This window comes from Mauremys reevesii, linkage group 2, assembly GCF_016161935.1.
Source record: "Mauremys reevesii isolate NIE-2019 linkage group 2, ASM1616193v1, whole genome shotgun sequence".
In the NCBI taxonomy this organism is placed as follows: Eukaryota; Metazoa; Chordata; order Testudines; family Geoemydidae; genus Mauremys; species Mauremys reevesii.
This window is the reverse complement of record NC_052624.1, coordinates 77782181-77808407: the sequence shown is the minus strand read 5'-3', so window position 1 is coordinate 77808407 and position 26227 is coordinate 77782181. Positions and strand designations below refer to the sequence as shown.

Sequence of the window (26227 nt, the reverse complement as noted above, 5' to 3'; positions counted from 1 at the left end):
ACCCACAGGAATTAAGTGTGACTAAGAATGCCAATATCCCTTCTACCGGACAGAGACTGACCACTAAGCCACAGGCACCAGCCCCTATATCCAACTTTGAAGGGAAGTGTTTCCTGTATGCCCAGTTAGAAGATGTACCGTACCATATGCGAGAGGTGAGCCTGAGGCACCGTTTCAAGGAACCATCCCAAGGAACTGAAAGACAAGACAATACTCACTGAGACCTAGAGGAAAGTTAACAGATTTATTTTTGTGGACCTCTGTAACAGAGCCTTATATCTTGCATCAGATCCTGTGGATGCCTTAATTTTCCCCGTCTTGAGATCTCAAAACTGTCCTAGATGCATGTGCAAGTCAAACATCCCATCCCAGGCTCTATAAAACCTAAACAGATATCCAGCAACATCATGCTCAGTCTTTTGCTGATCAATCAATCAGAGGCATCCTGGCACAGCAATATCCTGTTTCACCCTCACTGGGCTCAGCAGTACATTGCACTTCTCCTGTGCTGAGGGCAGGGGCGGCTCTACAAATCACGCTGCCCCAAGCAGCGCGGAGCGCTGCGCCGCCCTTCCCCAGTCCCGCGGCGGGTCCCCTCTTCCCGCGGCTCCGGCATCCTGGGGAGGGACGAGCGGACCTGCCGCAGTCATGCCTGCGGGAGCTCAACCGGAGCCGCGGGAAGACGGGACCCGCCGCAGGCATGACTGCGGCAGGTCCGCTAGTCCCGGGCTCCGGTGGACCTGCCGCAGGCATGCCGGCGGGAGCTCCACCGGAGCCAAATGCCGCCCTTCCCAGGACGCCGCCCCAAGCGGGCGCTTGGCCCGCTGGTGCCTAGAGCCGCCCCTGGCTGAGGGCAACAGAATAGGGACTCTGTCATACCCTCACTGAAAGACCCTTAAACCAGTGCGTGTATCAATTCCCTATAGCATCCATCCACATTGGTATCATACCTGCTGTGCCAGGCCTTTCCATCTTGCTGGTATGAAGAGCCCTAAATCTGGGTCCCACACTGGGTGGGGCAGCCAGTGGAGCTGAATGGAACAGCAGCTGGCAGGGCAAGCAAGGTGCCCTCACCCTCCTACCCCAGCACATCCCTCGGCCCGCGCCGCTTCCTGCAGCCCCCATTTGCCTGGAGCGGCCAGTGGTAGCCGCAATCCGCCAAACCTGTGGATGCGGCAGGTAAACAAACCGGCCCAGCCCACCAGGGTGCTTACCCTGGCGGGCCGCGGGCCAAAGGTTGCCAATCACTGCCCTAGATATTAAACCCAGCTCTGGTTGCCACCCACTCCACCTGGCAGAAGGGTTACATAAAGACTTTGGAGAACTGCCAGTAATGGTCTGCCAAGCCCTCGATATAACCAGTCACCGGATTATAGAAAAGGGTCACTTCTGACTCATGTTTGCCCTTCTCATTAGGAAGCTGAAACATAGCACTTTGAACTGTAAAGTTCTGAAACACTGTCCTCTTGTGGTAGTTTTGTTACATAGCACTGCTTAATGTAATTCCTTAATACCATGGTCCAGAGCAGAAGATTCCTCACTCAGCAGAAGATCACTCTTGTCACTGAGGTGAAAATCCTCCATAAAAATCAAAGTTTAAGAAGTTTGGTTACAAGTACCATTCACTGAGACATTTTTAAGCATGGATGAAAGAATATACATGTTCTTCTGATTAACCATGAGCAGTAGATGCATATGCGCACATGCAGAGGCATCTAAAGTTTGGGTTTTAATAATACTGCCTCAAAGGTACTGACAAGTAATAAGAACTATTGAGTTATGTACATACAGTACATTGGCAGCTTGGCCAGCAGCTTTAAAGACAGCATACCAGTGTTGAGATAACATGATCGGCCCTCAGTGGGGGCCCAGTGAATTACATGTGCGCACACACACACTCACACCCTCTCTTGAAAGGATGGAAAAGGAGAAGTGAGACCAAGGAAACCAATGCCACCTTATAGTCAGAAAATCCCACATAAAAGAGTCCTTGTTAAAATGAAGCTATTAGACACAAATCAGTGATTTGAACACCCATTACTTTTCAAGAATGTTAGATTTTTATTTTTTTTAAGTGAGAATTCAAGGTGGGATTTTCAAGAGTGGTGAGATTAACCTTACTCTGCTCCCATTGAAGACAACGTGAAAAAGAGACCCAGAAAACACAATAAGGAAAAGAGTTAGGGACTATTTTTTTTAATAGAATATAATGAAAGCTTAGATCTCCAGCACTCATGTGCTGTATTAACACTGATGGGGGTCGCATCCACCATCAGTTTGCCAATTTCAGAAGTGAATAATTTTCTAAATTAAAATTAAAGTGCTGGGCAGTTAGTCTTTTAAATCCTCCTGGCTGAGATTAAGTTTTCCTTCTCTGTAGCAACTAAAAAACAAACACAGATGAGTCAATAAAGTTGCAAGACTTCTTGAACTACACTGAACACCTATTTTTAGGTTGTTATAATGCATGAAGCTTTGTCTGATTCACTTCACGTTTTACAGAAAAAATTAACTTCAACCCCAGATCTGGCCTACCACTTTTGAGGCAAATATAGCGTTTTGTGCACATCACCCATGTCTGGTTGGTGTGGCCCACTGTCCCACTTTAGTGGCAGTTAGAGATTGATGAGTCTTCTACAGCCTTGGCTAAGAGAGACACACCTTTTAGCTTGTGCAGTAGAGGCTCATGCATTAAGCTCCAGAGGTCTCAGGTTTGATCCCAGCGGATGATAACCAGGGTCTGTTGGCATTACACACATTAATGGAAGGGCAAAAGTTAAGCCAATAAAAACTCTTTGGAGTATCAGCCATCACTCCAAAGTTATATATCCATGCATTTTTCAACCTACAAGACTACACCATAACAATGTGTATCCATCCTTCAAGTCTGGGGCAAAAACTGTATTCATGAGAGCTAGAAGTATATATATTGACTTAAGAAATTGTGCTTCTATTTTATTTTAAATATACCACATTCATTCAGTGCCCTGCTGTAGAAGGCCATTTAAAAAGTCTAAATCTTTTAACCAGGAAATGCTTGAACAAAATTTCTGCAGCTAGAATGGGGGGGGGGGTGTTAAAACAGCAAATTTTAACACCATCCTTTATCTTTTGGAATGGTATTTATTAAAGCAACCCACTAATGTGATACTCAACAGAATTCACTGAAGGGTGATGCAGATGAACATAAGAACGTCCGTACCGGGTCAGACCAAAGGTCCATCTAGCCCAGTATCTGTCTACCGACAGTGGCCAATGCCAGGTGCCCCAGAGGGAGCGAACCTAACAGGCAATGATCAAGTGATCTCTCTCCTGCTGTCCATCTCCATCCTCTGACAAACAGAGGCTAGGGACACCATTCCTTACCCATCCTGGCTAATAGCCATTTATGGACTTAACCACCATGAATTTATCCAGTTCTCTTTTAAACGCTGTTATAGTCCTAACCTTCACCACCTCCTCAGGTAAGGAGTTCCACAAGTTGACTGTGCGCTGCATGAAGAACTTCCTTTTATTTGTTTTAAACCTGCTGCCTATTAATTTCATTTGGTGACCCCTAATTCTTGTATTATGGGAATAAGTAAATAACTTTTCCTTATCCACTTTCTCCACATCACTCATGATTTTATATACCTCTATCATATCCCACATAGTCTCCTCTTTTCCAAGCTGAAGAGTCCTAGCCTCTTTAATCTTTCCACATATGGGACCCTCTCCAAACCCCTAATCATTTTAGTTGCCCTTTTCTGAACCTTTTCTAGTGCCAGTATATCTTTTTTGAGGTGAAGAGACCACATCTGTACACAGTATTCGAGATGTGGGCGTACCATGGATTTATATAATGGCAATAATATATTCTCAGTCTTATTCTCTATCCCCTTTTTAATGATTCCTAACATCCTGTTTGCTTTTTTGACCACCTCTGCACACTGCATGGACATCTTCAGAGAACTATCCACAATGACTCCAAGATCTTTTTCCTGAAGAACTATCCACGATGACTCCAAGATCTTTTTCCTGATGGGGCACCATCACTTCCTGAGCAGCCCGTTACGGAGGAGTGTGGCTCTGCTATGGTCTGCCTCGGTTTCCCCTCCTTCCTGAGGAGACAATGAGGTCTCTTAAACAGCCCAGTCAAGGAAAAGCCAAACAAACACTCTACAGCAGAGTTGCACCCTTTAAGAAAGCCTCCTGAAAGAAGCACTTCTGCAAGTGTTTTGGCGCTCTTACCCAGATGAAATGTCAAAGTCCCAAACCAAAAGCCTCTGGGTTTCAGCAGCTCCTTCTGCTGTGAGGCCTCAGGCTTCTTCACTGTTTGGAGAGCTCTGCCGTCCTTCCCCAGCTTGGTCAGGGTCTCTCCCAGGCTTCCCTGCCTGGACAGTTTTTGCCTAGCTCAGACTCCCTAGAAGCATCTTCCGCCCCCCATCCAGAGCATCCTTCCTCTTCCAAAGGTTCCCCTCAACTGAGCTTTCCTAGCCCTTTTATTAGGCCCAGGTGCTTATTTCTTTATTAACTGCTTTCCAGGTGTGTAGGCAGTTAACTATCTCCAGGTGGACCTGGGTTGGCTCAGTCCCTTCAGTATTGCCTGTCACAGGTAGGCTGGGCAGCTGAGTCCCTTAAAGGGCCAGCACTGTGACAGGCAGCTACTGGTGAAAATTCCAGTTACTGCTGTTAATAGGGAGATTCTACAGAAGCACCACACCCTTTGCTACAAACCTTGTGTTTTCTCCTCCAGCAATCACGGTTTTGGTACAAAACGAGGAAAGGAAATTGGAACAAAATAATTTTTGCCCAGTTTCTGAAGATGGAGGATTTGCTCTGCTTATTTATGTAAAACATAATGTTTCCATTAGATTACCTCATAAAAATGAGACCAAAGCAAGAGCTTTGTGCATATTTTTAAATCTCAGAATCCGTGTACGCCATTACTCAGCTTTTACTGATTGGTTTCCTTTTCATTTTTTATATCCCTTGCCACTTTCCACATCAGACCAGCTCTTGTTCTCTTTTTCCATGCCATCAAGCGTCAAGGCTCCCAGTGAGTTTAAGGGCTTGCCTACACTGAAAAGGCTGCAGCAGCACAGCTGCACCACTGTAGGGTTTCAGTGAAGACACTACCTACACCAATGAGTGTGGTTCTCCCATCAGTGTAAGTACTCCACCTCCCTGAGAGAGTAGCAAGGTCAACGGAAGAATTCTCCTGGCAACCTAGTGCTGACTACACCAGGGGTTAGGTCAGTTTAACTGTGTCGCTCAGGGATGTGGATTTTTCACATCCCTAAGCAACATAGTTATACTGACCTAATTTCCTAGTGTAGGCCAGGCCTAAGATACAAAACAGTGCACACCCAGCAGCTTCTGTTCTCGCTAGTCCCCAGTTCTGCATTCACTTATGCCCAGGAGTAATTTACCTATCTGAGAACATTTCACAGGAACTATTCATAGGGACATAGTTCAGCACATGCATAAATGTTTGCAGGATCATAGACTAAGGCCCTGTCTACACTACAGCCTACATTGGCATAATTTATGTTGCTTGGGGGTGTGAATAAACCACCCTCCAAATGATATAAGTTACACCAATATAAGCACTCACGTACACAGTGCTGTTTGTGGGAGAGCTTCTCTCGCCGACATAGCTTCTGCCACTCATGGAGGTGGTTTTTTTATGCTGACAGAAGAGCTCTCTCCCATCCGCATTGGGCATCTTCACCAAACGCGCGGCAGAGTTTAAGTCTTTTTCTGTCGTGTTCCTCTGTAGTGCAGTATGGCAGGATTGCTACAAGTTGGAATGTTAGCACAGACGCTGAAGCATAAATATCAATCTGGCAGTATCACCATCTGAAGTCAGTATTGGTTTTTTGAGATCTCATATCTGCCTATCTACATTGGCATTTACATACCATCCTTAACTTTCACCCGTAAATACACACACGGATATAGATATAGTACTTCCCAAATATTTAAACATTGAAATAATAATCTCTCTTCCTATCCAGACTGTAGGAGAAAGCTCAATTAGTTAACACACGTGTTGTATATAAGCAAGTGAGTAGAACTGATTGAATGAAGATGAAAAGACAGGCTTTGCATTTAGTTGGAATGCAGTGAAGCCAGTGGTCTGCCTTAATTTATGAGATACTAACTTTCTTTGTAGGGGAAACAGCTGTTTAAATGATCCTGGAGTAATTTCTATGGTATTTTTCCAATAAATTTTATCTTGGCAATTTTAGCCTGAACTTTTAGTGTAAGGACATTATGATACTTTCATTAAAAAGTTGTCTTCAAGACCGCTTGGTTAGTCATTGACACTTTCCTTGCTTTGGTCATTGTTGATCTCCATAGTTTTATTAGTAGAGCAATGAAGGTGCTCTTGGATGAGTGGACAAATTGATATAGGTAAGAGGAGCAAGTATTTTAGATACATGATGTCTTGCTGGTCCTGGAGGACAACAGTTAAGAGTGGGGCTATACAATGAGATCCTGTGACAGTTTACTTGTTGCTTGAAAGATGTTCTCTTTTTTAAATAAAATATACTTTGCTTCTTGCTGGCAGTCAATACATCAGATAAGAGAAGCAGGCTGGATACAAGGGAAAGAGCTCATTTATATGCCAACTTCTTCGTTATCTGCTGTGATGGGAGGGTCAATACAAGAACATCACATGACAATACCACTAATGGCATTTTGATGAAATACTTTGTTTCATCGGGCTTGCCTAAGCATCATGTTGGAACCTGAAGGTAGTTCTCTAATCCAGTGAGCTAATGTTATCCATGACCCGCAACACACTGAAGAAAGAACCTACAAGACAGGGCAGTTTACTATTATTTCAAGTCTTATATTCAAGTGCAATACACCTCTACCCCGATATAACGCTGTCCTCGGGAGCCAAACAATCTTACCGCGTTGTAAGTGAAACCGCGTTATATTGAACTTGGTTTGATCTGCCAGAGCACGCAGCCTCGCCCCCCCCGGAGCACTGTTTTACCGCATTATATCCGAATTCGTGTTATATCAGGTCACGTTATATCGGGGTAGAGGTGTATTATCTTCCCCATTATCTATATCACCATCCTTCTGTGGGCAGGCTGTGGGGCTTCAACACAACTCCTCAGTACATAGTGTGACAAAGCTCCAACCTTGTCTCAGTGGGTCCTGCGCTTCCAGGCAGATTACACTAGCCTCAGAGGCTCACTATGACCCTCCACGTAGCCCTTCTCTCACTAAAGGCAAGGGTCAGAGCCTACTTAGCCATTTTCATCATGAGCCAGCAAAGGAGGTGAGAAGAAGCAACCCTCCCTCACACAGTCTCTGTTGTCTCACAATCTACTTCACCCTTACCTCAGGGCCTCCTTCTTTGTGCCTGATAGGGTTTGTACTGCCCAGTTTCTCCAGCAGCGCAGCACAGCTTCCTCCTATAGCTCCTGACACACACCTCTAATTATCTGGGAGACTTTTAACTAGTTCCATCCAGCTCTTGATTGGCTTCACGTGTCCTAATCAACCTAGCTATCGCCACTGCTTTCTAGAAGGGTCTTAATTGGCCCCAGGTGTCTTGATTAACCTGGAACAACTGCCATTTGGTTACAATGGTAACAGGGATTTGTTTAGCCTGGGACTGACATACCTGTTTCTTACTACTTTCCTATAGCCATCTGGCCTTGCCCCATCACAACAGGCTAATAGAGAAGCTCTTACCACTTTTCACCCCTACGCGATGTGTCAGGAATGCTGGATCTTTGTAGTCACATATTCCATGGCCCATCCCCACCCAGACCTACATGCACATTTCCCATATCTCCAAGCCTATTCAGGCCCTGCAGGACACATTATTGTGATGCCCAGGTAGTGAAGAGGCCCTCACAAAGCAGCCAGTCTGGGCTAAGCCCCTTTGCTGGGCTAAGGCAGTGCAGTTATCTTTGGTTGACCCTCCATATTACCACACTACTGGACATATTTCACACTACAGTAAAAACGTTTGCATGAGTATCCATTTCTGTGTTTGAAAGGTATAGACGCTATCAAATTGGGTTCATCTACCAGAAAGGTTTAAAATGCTGTTAAATCAAAGTTCACATAAATGTTTTTTCTTAACAGTGTGAAATACTGCTCCTCTCACTGAGGGCTACATAGGTTGGCCCACTGACATCTACCAAGTCCAGATCCAATTGCAGGATCAGGGCCTAAGTTTTCCCAGACGATGGAGCCTCACTTACACTTGATTGCACCTGCACTCACCACCTGTAAAACAGGTAGCTTTGCCCATAAAGGCACATTTACACATTGCATGTGCCAATATTGTGGATGCAACTTGGAAACCAACGGCAGAAAAGCTGACCCTAGTTGTAAACGTAGAGCAAAATTTACTTGGCCATATCAAAGAATGAAGTTGAATTCACAATCAAACAGCATCTGTGTCAAATGGTATGTTCCCCAAACCATTTTTTTCTCTTGCTTTGCTGTCTACCTAAGGCAAAATTTGCTTCTCTTTTGTTACAATAACTTAAAATACTTAATAAAATATCATTGAGTTACTATATTTCTTTTATATTGTAATGTATATCAGATGACCAGGGTTTAAATCAGCATGCCACTGGAAAGCCATAGGTAGATTACATTAAAATAATTTTTCCCCAAGTACAAATCTTATGGCAAAACTGCTGTTTCAGACAAGTCTAAAGGATTTGCTTGCCAGGATTTAAATCTCTGGCAAATAAATTGATGCAACACAGATAATAAGGTCAGATTTTAAAAAAGATAAAGCTGACATGAGAAGATAAGCAGGACCAGAAGAATTTAGTCTGTGTGGAAAGTGAAAGAAGGAGTACTTTGGCTGAACTTCTGCAAATTAGATAGTAGATAAATGGGAGTTTATGAACTACATTTTTTTAATTGGAACAAAAACATTCTTTTATGATACAGAGAGCTGTAGAACTATTCCTAAGAAATTTCAGATCAGATTAAGTTGATACAACAGTGAAACAAACTACTAGGAAAAATAAAGTTACTGTATAGTACAGTAAATACCTGGAGAATTGAGTTCAGAGAAAGCCACTAACATTCCCAAGTCTAAGGACAAATTCTGCAGATCTTACTCATGCAAGACTCCATTGAATTGTAAGGTTTGGCCCTAAATCAGTTGCAATGTTCCCTATGATGAATGAGATGACTCATTTATTCAAAAGAATGTATCAAGCAAATGACCTTTCTCACAGCAAAAGCAGCAGATAAATTAAATTGTTTTTATATAAAAAGCGCATCTGTTTTTTTGTGATGGAGTTCAAAAGCCTAGTGTGCCTGTGCTATTTTTCCATTTGCTCTAGATTCATGACTTTTTTCACTTAATGAACATGAGAAATAGGGAACCAGGAATTAAAATGTAAATATTCTGAAGTCTATTCATTAAATTTAAGATCAGTGACTATTTTAAAGAATGAGGTACAGACACCAGCCCCATACATAGGGTAACAATTTCAAAGGGTCTTCAACTTGCTTTCTAACCTGTTGCTCCCTTCAGTTTTATCTGAAATAAATGTCTCTTCAATTCTTTACTTACAATCATTAGCATGCACAACTAGTAAAATTGCAGTGGCATGAATCTTGTAGTTCGATTGCAATATTTTGTTAGTTGCACCCACCAACAAGAGCACATGCAAAATCGCAGGTTCATATTGGGAGGTCATTTTTAAAATTAAGCTCTTAACCAGCTTACTTGATAATATGCCATGCCCATGTCTAGCATTCATTCTTTATTGGGGTGATACACATCTTTTCCCTGTTTCAGGTAAAGCAGAATGCAAGCCTTTTCTACTGCGAAGGAGACAATAAAGCTGTGGATAAAATTTTCAAAAGCAACTAAATCACTTAGGATCTTAGGTCCCATTTTTAAAAGAAAATGGGGCCTGGACTACACTAGAAAATTAAGTCGGCTTAACTACATCACTCAGGGATGTGAAAAATCCACACCCTTGAGTGGCGTAGTTAAGCCAACCTAACCCTCAGTGTAGTCAGCACTAAGTCGATGAAATAATTCTTCCCTTGACCTAGCTACTTTCTGTCGAGGAGGTGAATTACCTACGCTGACAGGAGCACCCTTCCCATCAGAGTAGGTAGCATCTACACTGAAGCACTGCAATGGTGCAGCAGTGCCACTGTAATGCTTGTAGGCTTTTGTTTTCTTCACCGGCTATCCATTGGCAATTCAGGTTTATCAGGTTTTGTAGTAGTAATAATATTAAGGCACCCTGAAACATTGGGGAATTATGTAAACACTACAGGTAAATTTTACAAAGGACCAAGCAATCTGAATAGCGTGCATTTTGTCTTCACAAATTCATTGTCCGTTTTGTGGTAGAAAAACTACTGAGATACCAGAATACCAGATACCAGAATTTATGTCCATGATATGCTGAGCTGTGCACTGTGAGGAAGGCGGAAAGTTTCAGTAATATTTTTATTAACCATATGTCTAAATCAAGGTGCCTACTTTTTACTGCTACCCATTGTGAGGAAAGGGTTATTCTCCCTGGGACAAGGGAGGTAAGGGCTATAGGTTTGAGTCACTAAACTGTTTCGCTTGGAATCAGACCACTTAAAAAGAACTGGCTGGAATCTATGCACATGAATGAAAGACCCTGTCTTTACAATGGAAAAGTCAATTTCCAGGCCGTTAATACTGAACCACTGGAACAGCCAAAACAAGAGCAGGCTACTTCCTCCAACACTCTGTAGGGAAGCAGAGTGAAAAGATCACAGCTAGAAATACTTCCTACGGCCTGATCTACACTACATAGTTAGGTCAATGCAAGGCAGCTTACATCAACCTAGTTGTGGATGTGTTTACACTGAAATGTTGTTCCCACTGATGAAACTGCCCCACTACGTCCACTTAATAACACCACCTCCCCGAGTAGCATAGAGTCAAGGTTAATGTAGGTAGGTTGACATGGTGTCAGTGTAGACACTGCATTACATACATCAACTGTTACTGGCCTCCAGGAACTGTCCGACAATGCCCCAGCCTGACCGCTCTGGTCACTATTGTGAACTCCGCTGCACGGGGCCAGATGGACAGGAAGCTGCCCCTTCCCCTTAAAATCCTACACAGTTTTGAAATTCCTTTTCCTTGGTTGCCCGGATTGGCGAACACACCTAGCAGCTCTCTATTGTGTGCAATGCCCAGCTGACCATGACAGCTAAACACTGCAGACATGCTCTTGCCTGGAGTATGCAGGAGGTGCTAGATCTCCTGGGTCTGTGGGAGAAGAGGCTGTGCAAGCATAGCTCTGATCCAGATGTAAAAATGTCAACATCTACAAGCAGATGCTTGGGGCGTGCAGAAGGGGTACAACAGGGACCAGCAGCAGTGCTGCGTGAAAGCCAAGGAGCTGCAGCAGGCATACCAGAAGGCAAGGGAGGCCAACAATAGATCTGGTGTGGAACCACAGACCTGCCACTGTTACAAAAACCTGCATGCCATCCTTGCTGAAGACCCCACCACCACTCCCAAGAGCCCATGGATACTTAGGAGGAGCCCAAGTCTTAGGCCTCGAATGTGAACAGCAAGGAGGAGAAGGAGGTGGATGAGGAAGAGGAGGATTATGGGGGACAGGTGACCAGGGTATCCAGGGGGACAGTGAGCCAGAACATGTTTTTTAGTCCAGTGCAGCCCAGCCAGTCACGACAGTTGAGCACAGGTGAGCTTGATGCAGGGGAAGCATGGGCAGCAGCCATCATAGGCTGGGGGAGGCAGTACCTCCCCAAACAGCCAGGTATGGCCCCACCCACACTCCATCCCCTGGCTCCCCCCCCTCCTGCTTCCCTCTCTGCAGCTTCCCCTGTGCCGTGGCCCCAGCTTGGGCCCTTCTGGCACTGGGCCCACGCTACCAGCACTCCAGGAGTGCGGGTTCCTTCAGAACTCTTGGGTGAATACCATCTGGTCCTGGTGACTTATTGCTGTTTAATTTATCAATTTGTTCCAAAACCTCCTCTAATGATACCTCAATCTGGGACAGTTCCTCACATCTGTCACCTAAAAAGAATGGCTCAGGCTTGGGAATATCCCTCACATCCTCAACCGTGAAGACGAATGCAAAGAATTCATTTAGTTTCTCTGCAATGGCCTTATCGTTCTTGAGTGCTCCTTTAGCACCTCAATCGTCCAATGGCTCCACTGGTTGTTTAGCAGGCTTCCTGCTTCTGATGTAGTTAAAAAAAAAATGCTATTACTTTTTGAATCTTTGGCTAACTGTTCCTCAGATTCTTTTTTGGCCTTCCTAATTGTATTTTTACACTTCATTTGCCAGTGTTTATGCTCCTTTCTATTTTCCTCATTAGGATTTAACTTCCACTTTTTAAAGGATGCCTTTTTGCCTCTCACTGCTTCTTTTACTTTGTTGTTTAGCCACAGTGGCTCTTCTTTGCTTCTCTATGTTTTTTAATTTGAGGAATGTTAGTATTCTTTAATGTTAGTATTCCTCAGCCAGTAATTGAATTATCCAGTAATACCAGCTGAATGTGATTCAAAATTATCAAAATAATTGATGGAGGCTGCACTATTTTCAGTGCATGTTTCTTAGCTCCTGGAAACTTTAATACAATGCAGGCTCAAATTAACCCCTAATCTTGTTGAGTAGGAAATATTTACTGCAAAGAAAACAACTTTTTACAGGATAATGAATTTTATAAGTAACTGCTCTAAAATTATTTATACTGGCTGGTGGATAAGAAGAAGAACATTAATAGTTCAGAGTATACACTTCCACTCACCAAAGAGGCTTTGACCATAATTGAAACTCAAGATTCCAGCTCTAGTACAGATTCCAGAAATAACAACATACTTATGGCATATAGTTCAAAACCAATTGGGACAGACAAATCTATACAATAGCACCAACTTATTCAAAATAAATACTAGAAAGACCCATCAATAATTCTTCCCTAAGATAACTTTGATCCAGTGCATAATTAGGTTTGAAAGGTATTACTCACAAAAAAAACCCTGGAGAGGTCAGTAATAGTTTAAACAGAAGCATACTGTACTCACGCAGTCTACATGTATGCAGGATGTCACTTGGATGTTTCAAAGCATTAATCTGATTGTGTGAAAATTGTGTAAGGAAGGATATTATTTAACTTGCTTACAAAAAGGGTTCCAGTTCAATGATGATCCAGACGCATTCGTGTGTCTATTAATTACTCCTGAGGAAATTCTGTGCCAAAAATATAAAAATTCTGTGCACAATATTTTTAAATTCTGCAAATTTTTGTCAATAAATAAAGGTGAAGGCTTCAGCATGGCAGTGGTGAGCACAGGCCACTTGCTGCATGCAGGTGGGAGAACCCTGCAGCCCTTCTCCCTTCCCCCCGGGACATGGACTTGATGGTGAGGCTGCACCCAACCCTGACACAGCACAAGAGCCGGGCCTGCCCTAGAAGCACTCCGGGGCCCTGCCCCTCTGTGTGGGCAGGCAGGCTCAGCAAGGCAGAATCCGGGTGTGGAGGGGCTTAATGTGGGGGAATCCAGCTGTGGGTTGAGAGGGTTCTCAATCTAATGTGGGTCAATCCGGGTATGGGTGGCTCAGTGGGGGATCTGGGCACGGATGTGGGGGCGGATCTGGATGCACAGGGGCTTGTTGGAGGTTCTGGGTATAACAATAATGGGACTCTGCAGGGGGGTCCAGGTGAAGGTGATTGGGGCTCAGCGGGGAGGGGGTCTGGGTGAGGGGGCTAGAGCTCAATGGGAGGTCCAGATGCTGGGGGAGTGGGGCTAAGGGTGGTGGGGATCCAAGTGCAACTGGTTGGGGCTTGGTGGGGTGGGAATCCCAGTGCATGTGGCTCATCGGTGCAGGGGGAATTGGGCTCATGGGGGCGGTTCTGAGTGAAGGGAGTGAGGCTCAGTGGGAGGGTCTGGGTATGAGGTGGTCTGGATGCACAGGGGTTGGGCAGATCGGGGAGCAGCTCCCTGTACAGGAATCCCTCCCCCCCCTCCCCCCCGAAGAGCAATGGGTGCAGGAAGTGGGTGGTGGAGAGTTTGCAGAGTTTCCTACAGCCCGTGGAGAAATCTGGAGGTGGGTCTTACCCAGCCCTGGATGCCATGCAGGGGAAGAGGAAGTCCGTCCTCCCCAGCCTACTCATGACTAGTAGCTGAGCCCAACACAGCATAAGAGCCACCAGATGGAGTCTTCACCTGTGCCGACTCCTGCCCCACAGTGATTTATCTCTCAGTCCAGGACACCTGAAAGATACTGCTTGGGAGGGTCACATGACTGCTCTTGTGGCTTCCCTTTGATTTTCCTTTCTGTGGGAAGCAAAGAAATCTACGGGGGGACACATAAATTCTGTGCATGCACAGTGACACAGAATTCCCCCAGGAGTAAATTTGGTCAGGGCTGTACTGAGGCAGACTAAATGCCACAGATCAACCAAGACACAGAGACCAACTCTTATTCCAGTTGACCAAAATATATTAAACATATTGATTACTGTCTACAGCAATCGTTTGCAGAATAGAAACAGCCATTGTGACACAAGCTGAAACAGGATTGACATCTTACTGTTGAAATAGGGGGTTATTTTCCATAGTGTTTTGCCTCCATGCTGAGTCAGCAAAAGGCAATCATAGTTCTGGAAATTATTTAATGCCATGTAACATAATTTCATTAGCAATCGCTAATCTAGTACCTGCATGCAATTCCAAATGCTTGCATAGACCTTCCAAACATCACCCATCATACATATTCAAGTCATTTTATACAGTAAATATTGTATGAAAAATTAATTAAACGGGTAACACATAAAATTGCAATCCTAATATTGATTGGGGGGAGGGATAGCTCAGTGGTTTGAGCATAGGCTTGCTAAACCCAGGGTTGTGAGTTCAATCCTTAAGGGGGCCATTTAGGGAACTGGGGCAAAAATTGGTCCTGCTAGTGAAGGCAGGGGGATGGACTCAATAGTCCCTTCCAGTTCTCTTGGTAGTCCATCAATCCGATGATGACAAATCTGTGCAGATCATCTATTGTTGGTCTCATGGTGTGCCCTCTGATGACTGTACAAGCCAATTCTAGAGGTGCACATTATGGTGCATGGGAAGTTCACGATCAGTGGATTGTGCGCTGCTGATGCTCTGTGACGTCGTTCACGTGCCTCTTGTAAACGCTGGCAGTGGTCTTCCTCAAAGGCGATGCAGGTATTTCTAACTGTAGCACGCCACTGTGTTCTGTCGCTGGCGGCGTCCTCAAGGTCCCTGGGTTTGATACTACTAAAATGCAGATTGGCTTTGATGGTGTCCTTGTAACGTTTCCGTGGACGACCTATATGCCAGATGCCCTGGGAGAGCTCACCGTACAGAAGCTGGCGGGGGATTCTGTTGGCATCCATGCGGCTGACATGACTGGTCCAACGTAGCTGTGACTTCATGATCATCATTTCGTTGCTTGTCATCTGGGCTCTCTTGAGGACCTCGAGATTGGGCACTTTGTCTTGCCAGCGGATCTTCATGATGTTGCGGAGGCAGCGCATGTAGAATACTTCGAGCTGCTTGATGTGATGCCTATATAGTGTCCATGTTTCGCACCTGTATAAAAGAGATGAGAGAACAATAGCTCTGTACACAAGCAGTTTTGTTGACATCCGGAAGTTGTGGTGGTTTAAAACTTTGACACGCAGACAGCCAAGTGCCTGGCTTGCTTTGGATATTCGTGCGTTGATCTCATTATCCAGTGATCCATCACTAGATATGACACTACCCAGGAATTTAAAGTTCTCCACTACTTTAAGCTGAGTGCCGTCAATGGAGATACTCGGGACAGAAGCATTTGATCCAGGTGCAGGTTGATGAAGAACTTCTGTCTTTCCGAGGCTGATAGTTAGTCCAAAGAGTTGCGAGGCCTCAGCAAACTTGTTGACAATGTGCTGAAGATCATTTTCAGTGCGAGCCATGAGGGCACAGTCGTCGGCAAAGAGTGCCTCAAGAAGGAGTTTCTGCACTGTCTTAGTCTTTGCATTCAGGCGACGGAGGTCAAAAAGTGAACCATCATGCCGGTATTTCAGGTATATACCTCAGTCCAGATCTTTCACTGCATGGTTAAGGACGCATGCAAAGAACAGGTTAAATAGGACAGGAGCGAGAACACATCCTTGTTTCACGCCATTGGTGATGTTGAAGGGGGCTGATGTGGCTCCAGCAGACAATACTTCGCCTGTCATGCTGTCATGAAAAAGGCGTATAATCTGGACAAATTTTCTTGGGCAGCCAAGTCGTGTTAGAATGGTCCAAAGGGCTTCCCTGTTGATGGTATCAAATGCCTTTGTCAGATCTATGAAGACAGCATACAGGTGCATATTCTGTTCAATGTACTTCTCTTGTATTTATCTGACAGCAAACACCATGTCGACTGTGCTCCGGCCAGGTCGGAAACCACATTGACTTTCAGGTAGATTTGCCTCGGAAATACTGGCTATTAGGCGGTTCAAGATGATGCGGGCGATGATCTTCCCACCAACGGAGAGGAGGGATATGGCTCTATAGTTTCCACATTCTGCTTTGCTGCCTTTGTTCTTGAGAAGAGAGACAATAGTAGCGTCGTGGAGGTCCTGTGGTATGTTTTCATCCTCCCAGATGCTGATGATCACGCTGTGGAACGCTGCTAGTGCTGCTGGACCTGCTGCTTTGTATATCTCTGCTGGTATCCCATCTTTTCCAGGAGCTTTTCCTGAACTCATCTGGCTAACAGCTTTCTTAATCTCATCTATAGTGGGCAGAAAGTCAAGATCTGTCAGAGCAGGTTGTTGTGGAATTTCATTGAGGACATTATTATTCACGGTTAATGGTCTATTGAGAAGGTTGCTAAAGTGTTCTCGCCATCTTTCGTTGATGCCTTCTTTATCTTTAATCAGCGTTGTGTTGTCTGATGAGAGCAATGGGGTGGTCCTTGGTTTAGAAGGTCCATAGACACTCTCAATAGCACTGAAGAACATCTTTGAGTTGTGAGTCTCAGCATAGTGCTCAATTTCTTTGGCTTTGCTCTCCCACCAGTTGTCTTGTATCTGATGGAGGTCTTTCTGTGTTTTGCTCTGAAGGTACTTGAAATGGTCCCATTTAGAGACTGAGGAGGGGTCATTCTGCCATTCGATAAAGGCTTTTCTCTTTACTTCCAGTGCTGAGCATATTTCTTCTTGGTTCTCATCAAACCAATCCTGATGTGTTCTTTTCTTTGGTCCAAGAGATGTTATTGCTGTGTCAGTCACTATCTGCTTGAACTGGTCCCACTATTCGGTTACAGTACCGATCAATTGTCCGTGGGATGTCAGTTTGTCATCAAGACTCCTCTGGAAATTGTTGAAACACTGAGCATCCTTCAGTTTGGCTATGTTGAAAGCAGGTCGCACATGCTTAGGGCATTTGTTCCGAGAGGGAGCGATGTGAAGTTGAAGAGACATCCTGACTAATCTGTGATCTGTCCAGCACTCTGCGCCTCGCATTACTCTGGTGACCAGTACGTCTCAGATGTCTCACCTTCTGACAATGGCATAATCTATCAGATGCCACTGTTTGGACCTAGGGTGCATCCACGTCATTTTGTATTTGTCCGCTTGTCGGAACAGAGTGTTGGTAATGGTCAGGTCATTTTCAGAACAAAGGCTCAAAAGGAGTAGTCCATTGCTGTTCATTTTGCCTACACCATGTGGCCCAGTTACTCCTTTCCAGTTCTCGCTATCAGCCCTGACTCAGGCATTAAAATCTCCAAGTAGGAGTAGTTTGTCTGTTACAGGTGTGGCCTTGATCAGTCTGTCAAGATCTTCATAGTATTGTTCCTCTGAGTTGTCAGAGCATGTTAGAGTGGGTGCATATGCACTGATGATGGTGGCATGACGTTTGGCATTTAGTGGGAAGCGTAGTTTCAGCAATCTTTCATTGATACCCACTGGAAGGTCTGGGAGTTGATGCATCATTGAGGTTTTTATTGCCAGACCAACTCCACGTATTCTGTCTTCTATCTCAGTCTTACCCTTCCAGAAGAAGGTGTAACCACTTCCTGGTTCGCTCAAGGAACCTTCCCCAGGCAATCTTGTTTCACTTAATGCCGCTATATCGATGTTGTAGCGGGCTAGTTCTCGAGCAATGAGAGCTGCCCTTCTCTCAGGTCTTGCAACAGCTTCTCGATCCATGAGGGTACGAACATTCCATACACCAATGGTAAGTTTCCTCAAATTTTTCTTTTGGTTTCAGCCGCAGGTTGGGTTAAACTGCTAGCCACGGCTTGCTGGCCAGTTGTTGTAGGGCAGGCAATTTTTAGGCCACCTTTTCTAGGCCCCTCCCTTACTAGGGTGAGCAGTGCTGTCCTGAAGAGGGCTGCTCAGACGCCTGAGATGCTGCCAGGCAACTCTGCTGCCCCAGGTACAGAGCTGGACGACCACCTATCCACAGGCCGCCTGCGTGCAGGATTGGGACTATGACTCCCAGTGGTAACCTCCAGCTGTTGCTTTGCCCCTCCCACATCGCTGCAGGACTTGGATGGTATGATGATGATGTTTGATGATTTGCACAGGACCTGTGCGTGAAAGCTTTTTAAGTGGTAGAGCTGTTGCACGGGAGCAATCCCACTCTCTCGACCTTAGAAGCCAGACACCAATTATACGAAAAATCGTCACGACTGGTAACTTCTTTAGTTGCAGTGGATGGCCTTGACGTCTTTTGTGCCTCGTCAAGCCCTTTGCTGTCCACAACGCATTGCAGAACCACCTTCTTGGCCATTGGATCTTAGTGATCTCTTTCACCCAGTCCACCGGAGCTGACGTTGCATGCAAGGTAGGCATATCCCTAATTCACTGAGGGTTTGAGTCCCATCAGTTACACTCACAGTTCTAGGAGATTGGTATATTTCCAATTATTTTTATTTAACGTGACTGTTCTGTATGATTAACAACATGACCAAAGCAATAAAATGTATATAGCAAACAAGTCTATCAGCACTAGATTTAGCTTTTTCAGCTGGATAGTCTTGTAAAAACAGTATTCTGTTTAATGCATGATCACCCAACACATTAATCTCAGACAGGGCCGCCCGGGGGGGCAAGAGGGGCAATTTGCCCCAGGCCCCGGGTCCCCCATGAGAGTTTTTCGGGGCCCCTGGAGCGGGGTCCTTCACTCGCTCCGGGGGGCCCGGAAAACTCTTGCGGGGCCCGTGCCCCCGGAGCTTCTTCCGCTCCTGGCAAATTACCGCCGAAGTGGGACCTGCCGCTGAAATGCAGCCAGGTCTTCGGCGGTAATTCGGCGGCAGGGGGCCCTTCCGTTCCAGGACCTGCTGCCGAAGTGCCTCGAAGACCCGCGGCAGGAGCCCCCCGCCGCTGAATTACCGCCAAAGACCCGGCTGCACTTCGGCGGCAGGGGGCCTCCGCAGCGGGTCTTCGGGGCACTTCAGTGGCAGGTCCTGGAACGGAAGGCCCCCCCGCCGCCGAATTACCGCCGAAGTGAGGGCCCCCCGCCGCTGAAGACCCCAGGTCCCCGGAATCCTCTGGGCAGCCCTGATCTCAGAAAGGGAAACTACACAAAAATAGGGAAGCTAGTTAAACAAAAGTTAAAAGGAACAGTCACAAGAGTGAAATGCCTGCAAGCTGCATGGAAACTTTTTTAAAACACGGTAAAATTAAAAAACATAGAGGACCAAAAAAGTGTGCTCATGGCTAAACCAGGAAGCAAAAGAAGTGATTAAAAGCATCCCTTGAAAACTGGAAGTTGCAGTCTACAGTGCAAAATAGAAAAGAGCATAAACTCCAGCTCCAACGAGCCTGAATGGCGAGGCGCTCCAGACCAGTCGGTAACCTGCAGCCAGGGCTTTGCACACGTGGAAGGCAGCCCGCGCACGAGACCGGCTCTGGCGGGCCGGGGGGAATCGCGCCCGGCCTCCCTCCCCGGGCACGCGCAGCAGCAGCAGCCGCCGTCCTTCCGGAGAAACCGAAACCGCCCATGCGTTGCACGCGGGCTGGGCGGAGTCGGGGAGGCCAAGCTGCCGCTGCGTGGAGCCGGCCGGGAGCTGGCGCGGGCAGGAAGCGGAAGAGGGGAGCGAGCGTGGGTCGGGTCTGACCTGACCATGGACGCGGCGGCGCTAGAGCTGGACGCGGTGAAGTTCGCCCAGCTGGCGGTGCAGAGAGACCAGGGCGGGCGCTACCAGGAGGCGGCGTTTTACTACAAGGTGCCGGGACCCCCCCCCCGCCGTAGCCTCAGACGGGTTCGCCCCGGGACGACTCCCCCGCCGTAGCCTCAGACGGGTTCGCCCTGGACCCCCTTCCCCCGCCGTAGCCTCAGCCGGGTTCGCCCCGGGACCCCCTTCCCCCCGCCGTAGCCTCAGCCGGGTTCGCCCAGGACCCACCCTTCCCCCGCCGTAGCCTCAGCCGGGTTTGCCCCTGGGACCCCCTTTCCCCCCGTAGCCTCAGCCGGGTTCGCCCCTGGGACCCCCTTCCCCGCCGTAGCCTCAGCCGGGTTCGCCCCTGGGACCCCCTTCCCCGCCGTAGCCTCAGCCGGGTTCGCCCTGGGACCCCCTTCCCCGCCGTAGCCTCAGCCGGGTTCGCCCTGGGACCCCCTTTCCCCGCCGTAGCCTCAGCCGGGTTCGCCCTGGGACCCCCTCCCCCCGCCTAGCCTCAGCCGGGTTCGCCCCTGGGACCCCCTTCCCCCCTAGCCTCAGCCGGGTTCGCCCAGGACCCCCTTCCCCCGCCCTAGCCTCAGCCGGGTTCGCCCGGGACCCCCTTCCCCGCCCTAGCCTCAGCCGGGTTCGCCTGAACCCCCTTCCCCCCCCCTAGCCTCAGCCGGGTTCGCCCGAACCCCCTTCCCCCGCCTAGCCTCAGCCGGGTTCGCCCCGGAACCCCCTTCCCCCGCCTAGCCTCAGCCGGGTTCGCCCGGGACCCCGCCGCCCTAGCCTCAGCCGGGTTCGCCCGGGACCCCGCCTTCCCCGCCGCCTAGCCTCAGCCGGGTTCGCCCGGGACCCCGCCTTTCCCGCCGCCCTAGCCTCAGCCGGGTTCGCCCGGGACCCCGCCTTCCCCGCCGCCCTAGCCTCAGCCGGGTTCGCCCGGGACCCCGCCTTCCCCGCCGCCCCTAGCCTCAGCCGGGTTCGCCCGAACGACCCCACGCCGCCCTAGCCTCAGCCGGGTTGGCCTCGGGAGCTCCCTACCTCCCAGATTTCATGTAGCTGCCCCGGGTGTTTCTGTCTACTGCATGGATGACCCCCGCCCGCACACATCGCTCACATCTGTGTCCCCCACACTGTGAGGATCCTCCTCCACCCAGGGCGTTAGTCCTATAACGACTGTGCGGGGACTGGAAGATCGCCTGGGCTTTTGGCACTGACTAGTCGTAGCTAGGGTGACTAGATGTCCCGATAAAATTGGGACTGCCCCAGTTTCAAGCAGTTTGTCCCGTGACCTGACCGTAGCACCCGTCTGGGTCTTCGGCAGCGAGTACTTCTGACTTTGGCGGCAAGGTTTATTACCTGCTGCTGAAATGCCACCGAAGACCGTCAGCGACTGAAGGACCCTCCGCCGAATTGCCACTGCGAGTTACCGTCTGGTCACCCGAGTCATAGCTGCCAACTGGGCATGGAGGGGTAGATGAGGGTGGGTTTGTTTAGTGGGGGACTCCTCCTTGAGTGCAGGCCAAGGTTTAAAATGGTGGCTTGGAGGGAAGAAAGTATATTATCAGATCTCATGGCTGTTTGTCTTCCCTCCCTTCATTTAGACAGTCTTCCTCAGAGCAGAGAGTATTAAACACTTGTGGCCCATCTTCGTAGAGAAGGGAAGTGAATGGCTATGCTTGCAGTGGGTTTCCTTTTGATCTCATCCCCACCCATTTTTCTTCCCTGAGGACTGTGGGGGCTTTACCATTACTTTGAGACATTTGCCTGATCAGAGGTGATTTAGAAAAACACATTTGGTGTGAGGGGTGATGATGGATCTGGGTAACCTGTATCCTTAAATACAAGTTCAGAAATATGGTTTCCCTAGGTTATTTTTAGACTGCGGAAACTAATAAACTACCTGTGTGTTTTAAAACTGGTTGGACTTGTCATCTGGAAGCTACTTACAAATGGGAGTGGATGGAGTTCCAGCCCACAGAAACTTAACCTCATAGATTATAGATTATTGCACATTAGAAACCTTAATGTGATCTCATTGCAAAAGGAAGAGAAATACAATGTTTTTCTTCCGTTTTTGTGGTGAATTTCACAGCTAGCCCCCGAAGACATTTTTGCTTTTAGTCAATGGCGAAGTGGGAAGATGTATCTGTTTAATGTCAGAGATCTAAGAACAAAGTATGCTATAAAACTGCAAATGAACAAATTTGGGCTATTAAGTACTGTACACAGCAGCAATCAGCCTTAGCTGTATTGTTTATGACAAGATGAGTAACCAAAGTGGCGAAGCCCCAGTGCAAAAGGTTATTAATGGGATGAGTTCAAACCACATACTACTTGTGTATTCCTATATAATGATTCTTGGCTTATACTTATGCAGCCTTTCATCTAACAGCATTTTACAAACCTAACTGCACTCCAAGGTCTCAGTTTTAACAGCAACTGTTTAGCTGTGTGAGGTTAGCATGGAGAGGTTATATGACCTGCCCATGGTCTTGTGTCACATTCATGCCATTCAGAATAAAATCCTGACTTCCAGTCTCTGGCCGCAGCTACTACACAACACTTAGACTCATAGATTCTAAGGTCAGAAGGGACCATTATGATCATCTAGTCTGACCTCCTGCACAACGCAGGCCACAGAATCCTACCCATCCACTTCTATAACAAATCGCTAACCTATGTCTGAGTTATTGAAGTCTTCAAATTGTGGTTTGAAGACCTCAAGCTGCAGAGAATCCTCCAGCAAGTGACTCATGCCCCACGCTGCAGAGGAAGGTGAAAAACCTCCAAGGCCTCTGCCAATCTGCCCTGGAGGAAAATTCCTTCCTGACCCCAAATCTGGCGATCAGTTAAACCCTGAGCATGTGGGCAAGACTCACCAGCCAGCACCCAGGAAAGAATTCTCTGCAGTAACTCAGATCCCATCCCATCTAACATCCCATCACAGACCACTGGGCATACTTAACCTGCTGATAATCAAAGATCAGTTGCCAAAATTAGGCTATCTCATCATACCATCCCTTCCATAAACTTATCAAGCTTAGTCTTAAAGCCAGATATGTCTTTTGCCCCCACTACTCCCCTTGGAAGGCTGTTCCAGAACTTCACTCCTCTAATGGTTAGAAACCTTCGTCTGATTTCAAGTCTAAACTTCCTAGTGTCCAGTTTATACCCATTTGTGCTTGTGTCCACATTGGTACTAAGCTTAAATAATTCCTCTCCCTCCCTGATACTACTTCTGAATTATTTTGATTATGTTGAAGTGGCAAGTTCTAGTCCAGTTCAGATGTAATACATAAGCTTTATGGTATCTACAGAATATCCACACTATTTTTTTGTTTTTTTATTTGGTGTACACTTGTCCTATCAGTAGGAAATAAGCTTTTAAAAACTGACTATAAAATACTGATTGTTTTCTATCTAGACTTTTTATTTGACTAGCAGTAGTAACTCTGACAGCATGACCATTCTACAGTTACAATAAAATAGCTTGGGATGTTCATCTTTTGAACAGCTACCTTTGTGCTATAATGGTGCTTATCAGTCTTATCTTTTGAAGACTGTTGCCTGATCAGAAGTGATGGTCTGATTATTATTAACGAAGCTGCACATAGGCACAGATGTCTTGGCGCCTGATCTTGCAGGTTCTCATTGTGCAAGCCTCAGTATACTTACCGTATATACTCATTCATAAACCGAATATTTTTGGTAAAAAGGTGACGCATCAAAGAGCGGGGGTCGGCTTATAAACGGATCTACACCAAATTTGATTATTTTAAACTCTATGGAATCATTGAATTGAATATCTAATACACTTTCATGTTTACCTGGAGCATCTCTAGGCCTGGAGCCCCTCAGCTCCCTGTGGCCGCGGTTAAGGTGGGCACTGATCTAGTATAGACAAGTCTTAAAAGATAGCTTTATAGACTCTCATGAAGCTCATTATAATTTTGCAGATAACTCCATGCACTAAAATATTAAGTGGAAGGAAAAACAACAGAGGCCTCAGTTGTGACTTGAAACAAGTTTTGTGCAGGCAGATCCTCCTTGAAGTCATTTTGGCGTTTTGCAGGCCCAGGGGTTCACCTGCATAGAGCTCATTGCGAGCTCATAACCCCATCTTGCAGGAAGGATTATTCCTACAGCAAGCAGATTTATTGCATGTTAACTTTTCCCCCAGGAAGCTGCCCAAGCCTTGATTTATGCTGGAATGGCAGGCTCAAACTTGGAAAATATTCAAGAGAAGATAAATGAGTACTTGGAGAGAGTTCAAGCTCTGTATTCAGCAGGTTGGTGAAGAGCTTTCTAATTACAGTTGAACCCTGTTATGTCGCTGGCCTAGGGGATGCCAAAAAACAGCGCCATATATAAACAATGATCGAGATAAACCCCTCACCCCCCCCCCCCCTGCCCCCTTACCGCTGGATCCCGCGAAAGGAAGCGGGGCGGGGCAGGCGGCGTGCCGGGGACCCCAGGGGCCAGCCAAAGAAACGACCCGCAGGCGGGGGGGGGGGGGCGGGCGCGGCGGCGACCAGGTATCGACCGGGGACGGGGCGGGCGGGCGGGGTCGGGGGGGGGCGGGCAGGCGGCGCGGGGGGGGGGGGGGCTCGCGGGGGGGCGGGGGCGCGGGGGGGGCGGGGGGGGCAGGGGCGGGGGCTGGGCTGCGGGCGCGCGGCGGGGCCGGGCGGGGGCGGCGGGGGGTGTGGCGGGGGGGGGCGGCGGGCCGGGGGGGGGGCGGGGCGGGGCGGGGCGGGGCCGGGGAGGGCAGGGGCGGCGCGGAGGGGGGGGGCGGGCGGCGGGGGGGGCGGGGGCGCGGCGGCGGGGCGGGGCGGCGGGGCGGGCGGGCGGCGGGCGCAGCGCGGGGGCGCGCGGGCAGGCGGGCGGGCGGGGCGGGGGGGCCGGGGCGGGGGGGGGCGGCGCCGGCCGGGCGGGGGGGGGGCGGGGGGGGCAGGCGGGCAGCGCAGGGGGCGCGCGGGCGGGGGGGCGCGGCGCGGCGCGGCGGGCGGCGGCGGCGGGGCGGGCGCGGGGCGGCGGGCGGGGGCGGGCGGCGGGGCGGCGCGGGCGGGGGGGGCGGGGGGCGGCGGGCGGGACGGGCAGGACTGGCGGGGGCGGGGCGGGCGGGCGGGCGAGGCCAGGGGGCGAGGGCGGGCGGGGGGGGCGGGGCGGGAGGTGGGCGGGGCGGGGCGGCGGCGGCAGGCCGGCGGGGGGGGGGGGCCGGGCGGGGCGGGCTGGCCCGGGGGGGGGCGGGGCGGGGGCTGGCCGGGCGGGGACGGGGCGGGGCAGGCGGCGGGCGGGGCGCGCGGGCGGGGGGCGGGGGGCGGGGGCGGCGGAGCGGGCGGCGCGGGACGCGGGCAGGCGGCGAGGGGCGCGGGACGGGCAGGCGGGCGGGGCGGGGGCGCAGCGACCGGGCGGGCAGGGCGGGCGGGGCGGGGGGGGGCGGGCGGGCGCAGGGGGCGGACGGGGGGGGCGGGGGCGACGGGCGGGGGGGGCGTGGGGGGGGGGGGCGGGACGGGGCGGGGGGGGGGCTGGGGGGCGGGACCGGGGGGCGGGCAGGCCGGGCAGGGACCGGGGACAGGGGGGACGGGGGGGGGGACGGGGCAGGGCGGGCACGCGGGCGGACGGGCGGGGGGCGCGGGGGGGGCGGGGGGGGGGCGGGGGGGGGGGCGGGGGCGGGCGGGCGGGGGGCGAGGGCGAGGGGCGGGCAGGTGGCGGGGGGAGTAGCGCGGGCCGGCGGGCGGGGGCGGCAGGCGGCGGGGGGCCAGGGCAAGCGCGCCGGCGGCCGGGCGGCGGGGCGAAAGCGGGGACGGGCGCGGGGGGGCCGGGGGGGGGGGGGGGGGGGGGGGGGGGGGGGGGGGCGGGGCGGGGGGGCGGCCCGCCGGGGGGGGGGGGGCGGGGCGGGGGGGGCGGGGGGGGGGGCGGGCGCGGGGGCGGGCGGGCGGGGGGGCGGGGCGCCCGGGGGGGGGCGGGACGCTGGGGGGGCGGGGGGGGCGGGCGGCGGCTGGGAGGGGCGGGGGAGCGGGGAGGGCGGGGGGGGGCGGGGCGGCGGGGGCGCGAGGGGGGAGCGGGGGCGGGGGGCGGGGGCCGCGCGGGGCGCT

At 49.7% G+C, this 26227-nt stretch overlaps 1 protein-coding gene across 3 annotated transcripts in view; it reads left to right on the top strand.

Moving 5' to 3' along the window:
• The first annotated feature begins 19988 nt into the window (after window positions 1-19988).
• The window catches only part of CAPN7 (calpain 7), a 41675-nt gene continuing 35436 nt past the window's right edge, over window positions 19989-26227 (top strand). For 2 of the 3 annotated variants that reach the window (XM_039522724.1, XM_039522720.1), the window contains exons 1-2: window positions 19989-20198; window positions 24313-24421. In XM_039522724.1, the coding sequence (XP_039378658.1) occupies window positions 20097-20198; window positions 24313-24421 (211 nt within the window). In that variant the 5' untranslated portion in view covers window positions 19989-20096. The remainder of the gene's footprint in view (window positions 20199-24312; window positions 24422-26227) is intronic. The other variant, XM_039522721.1, reaches the window with a different exon arrangement.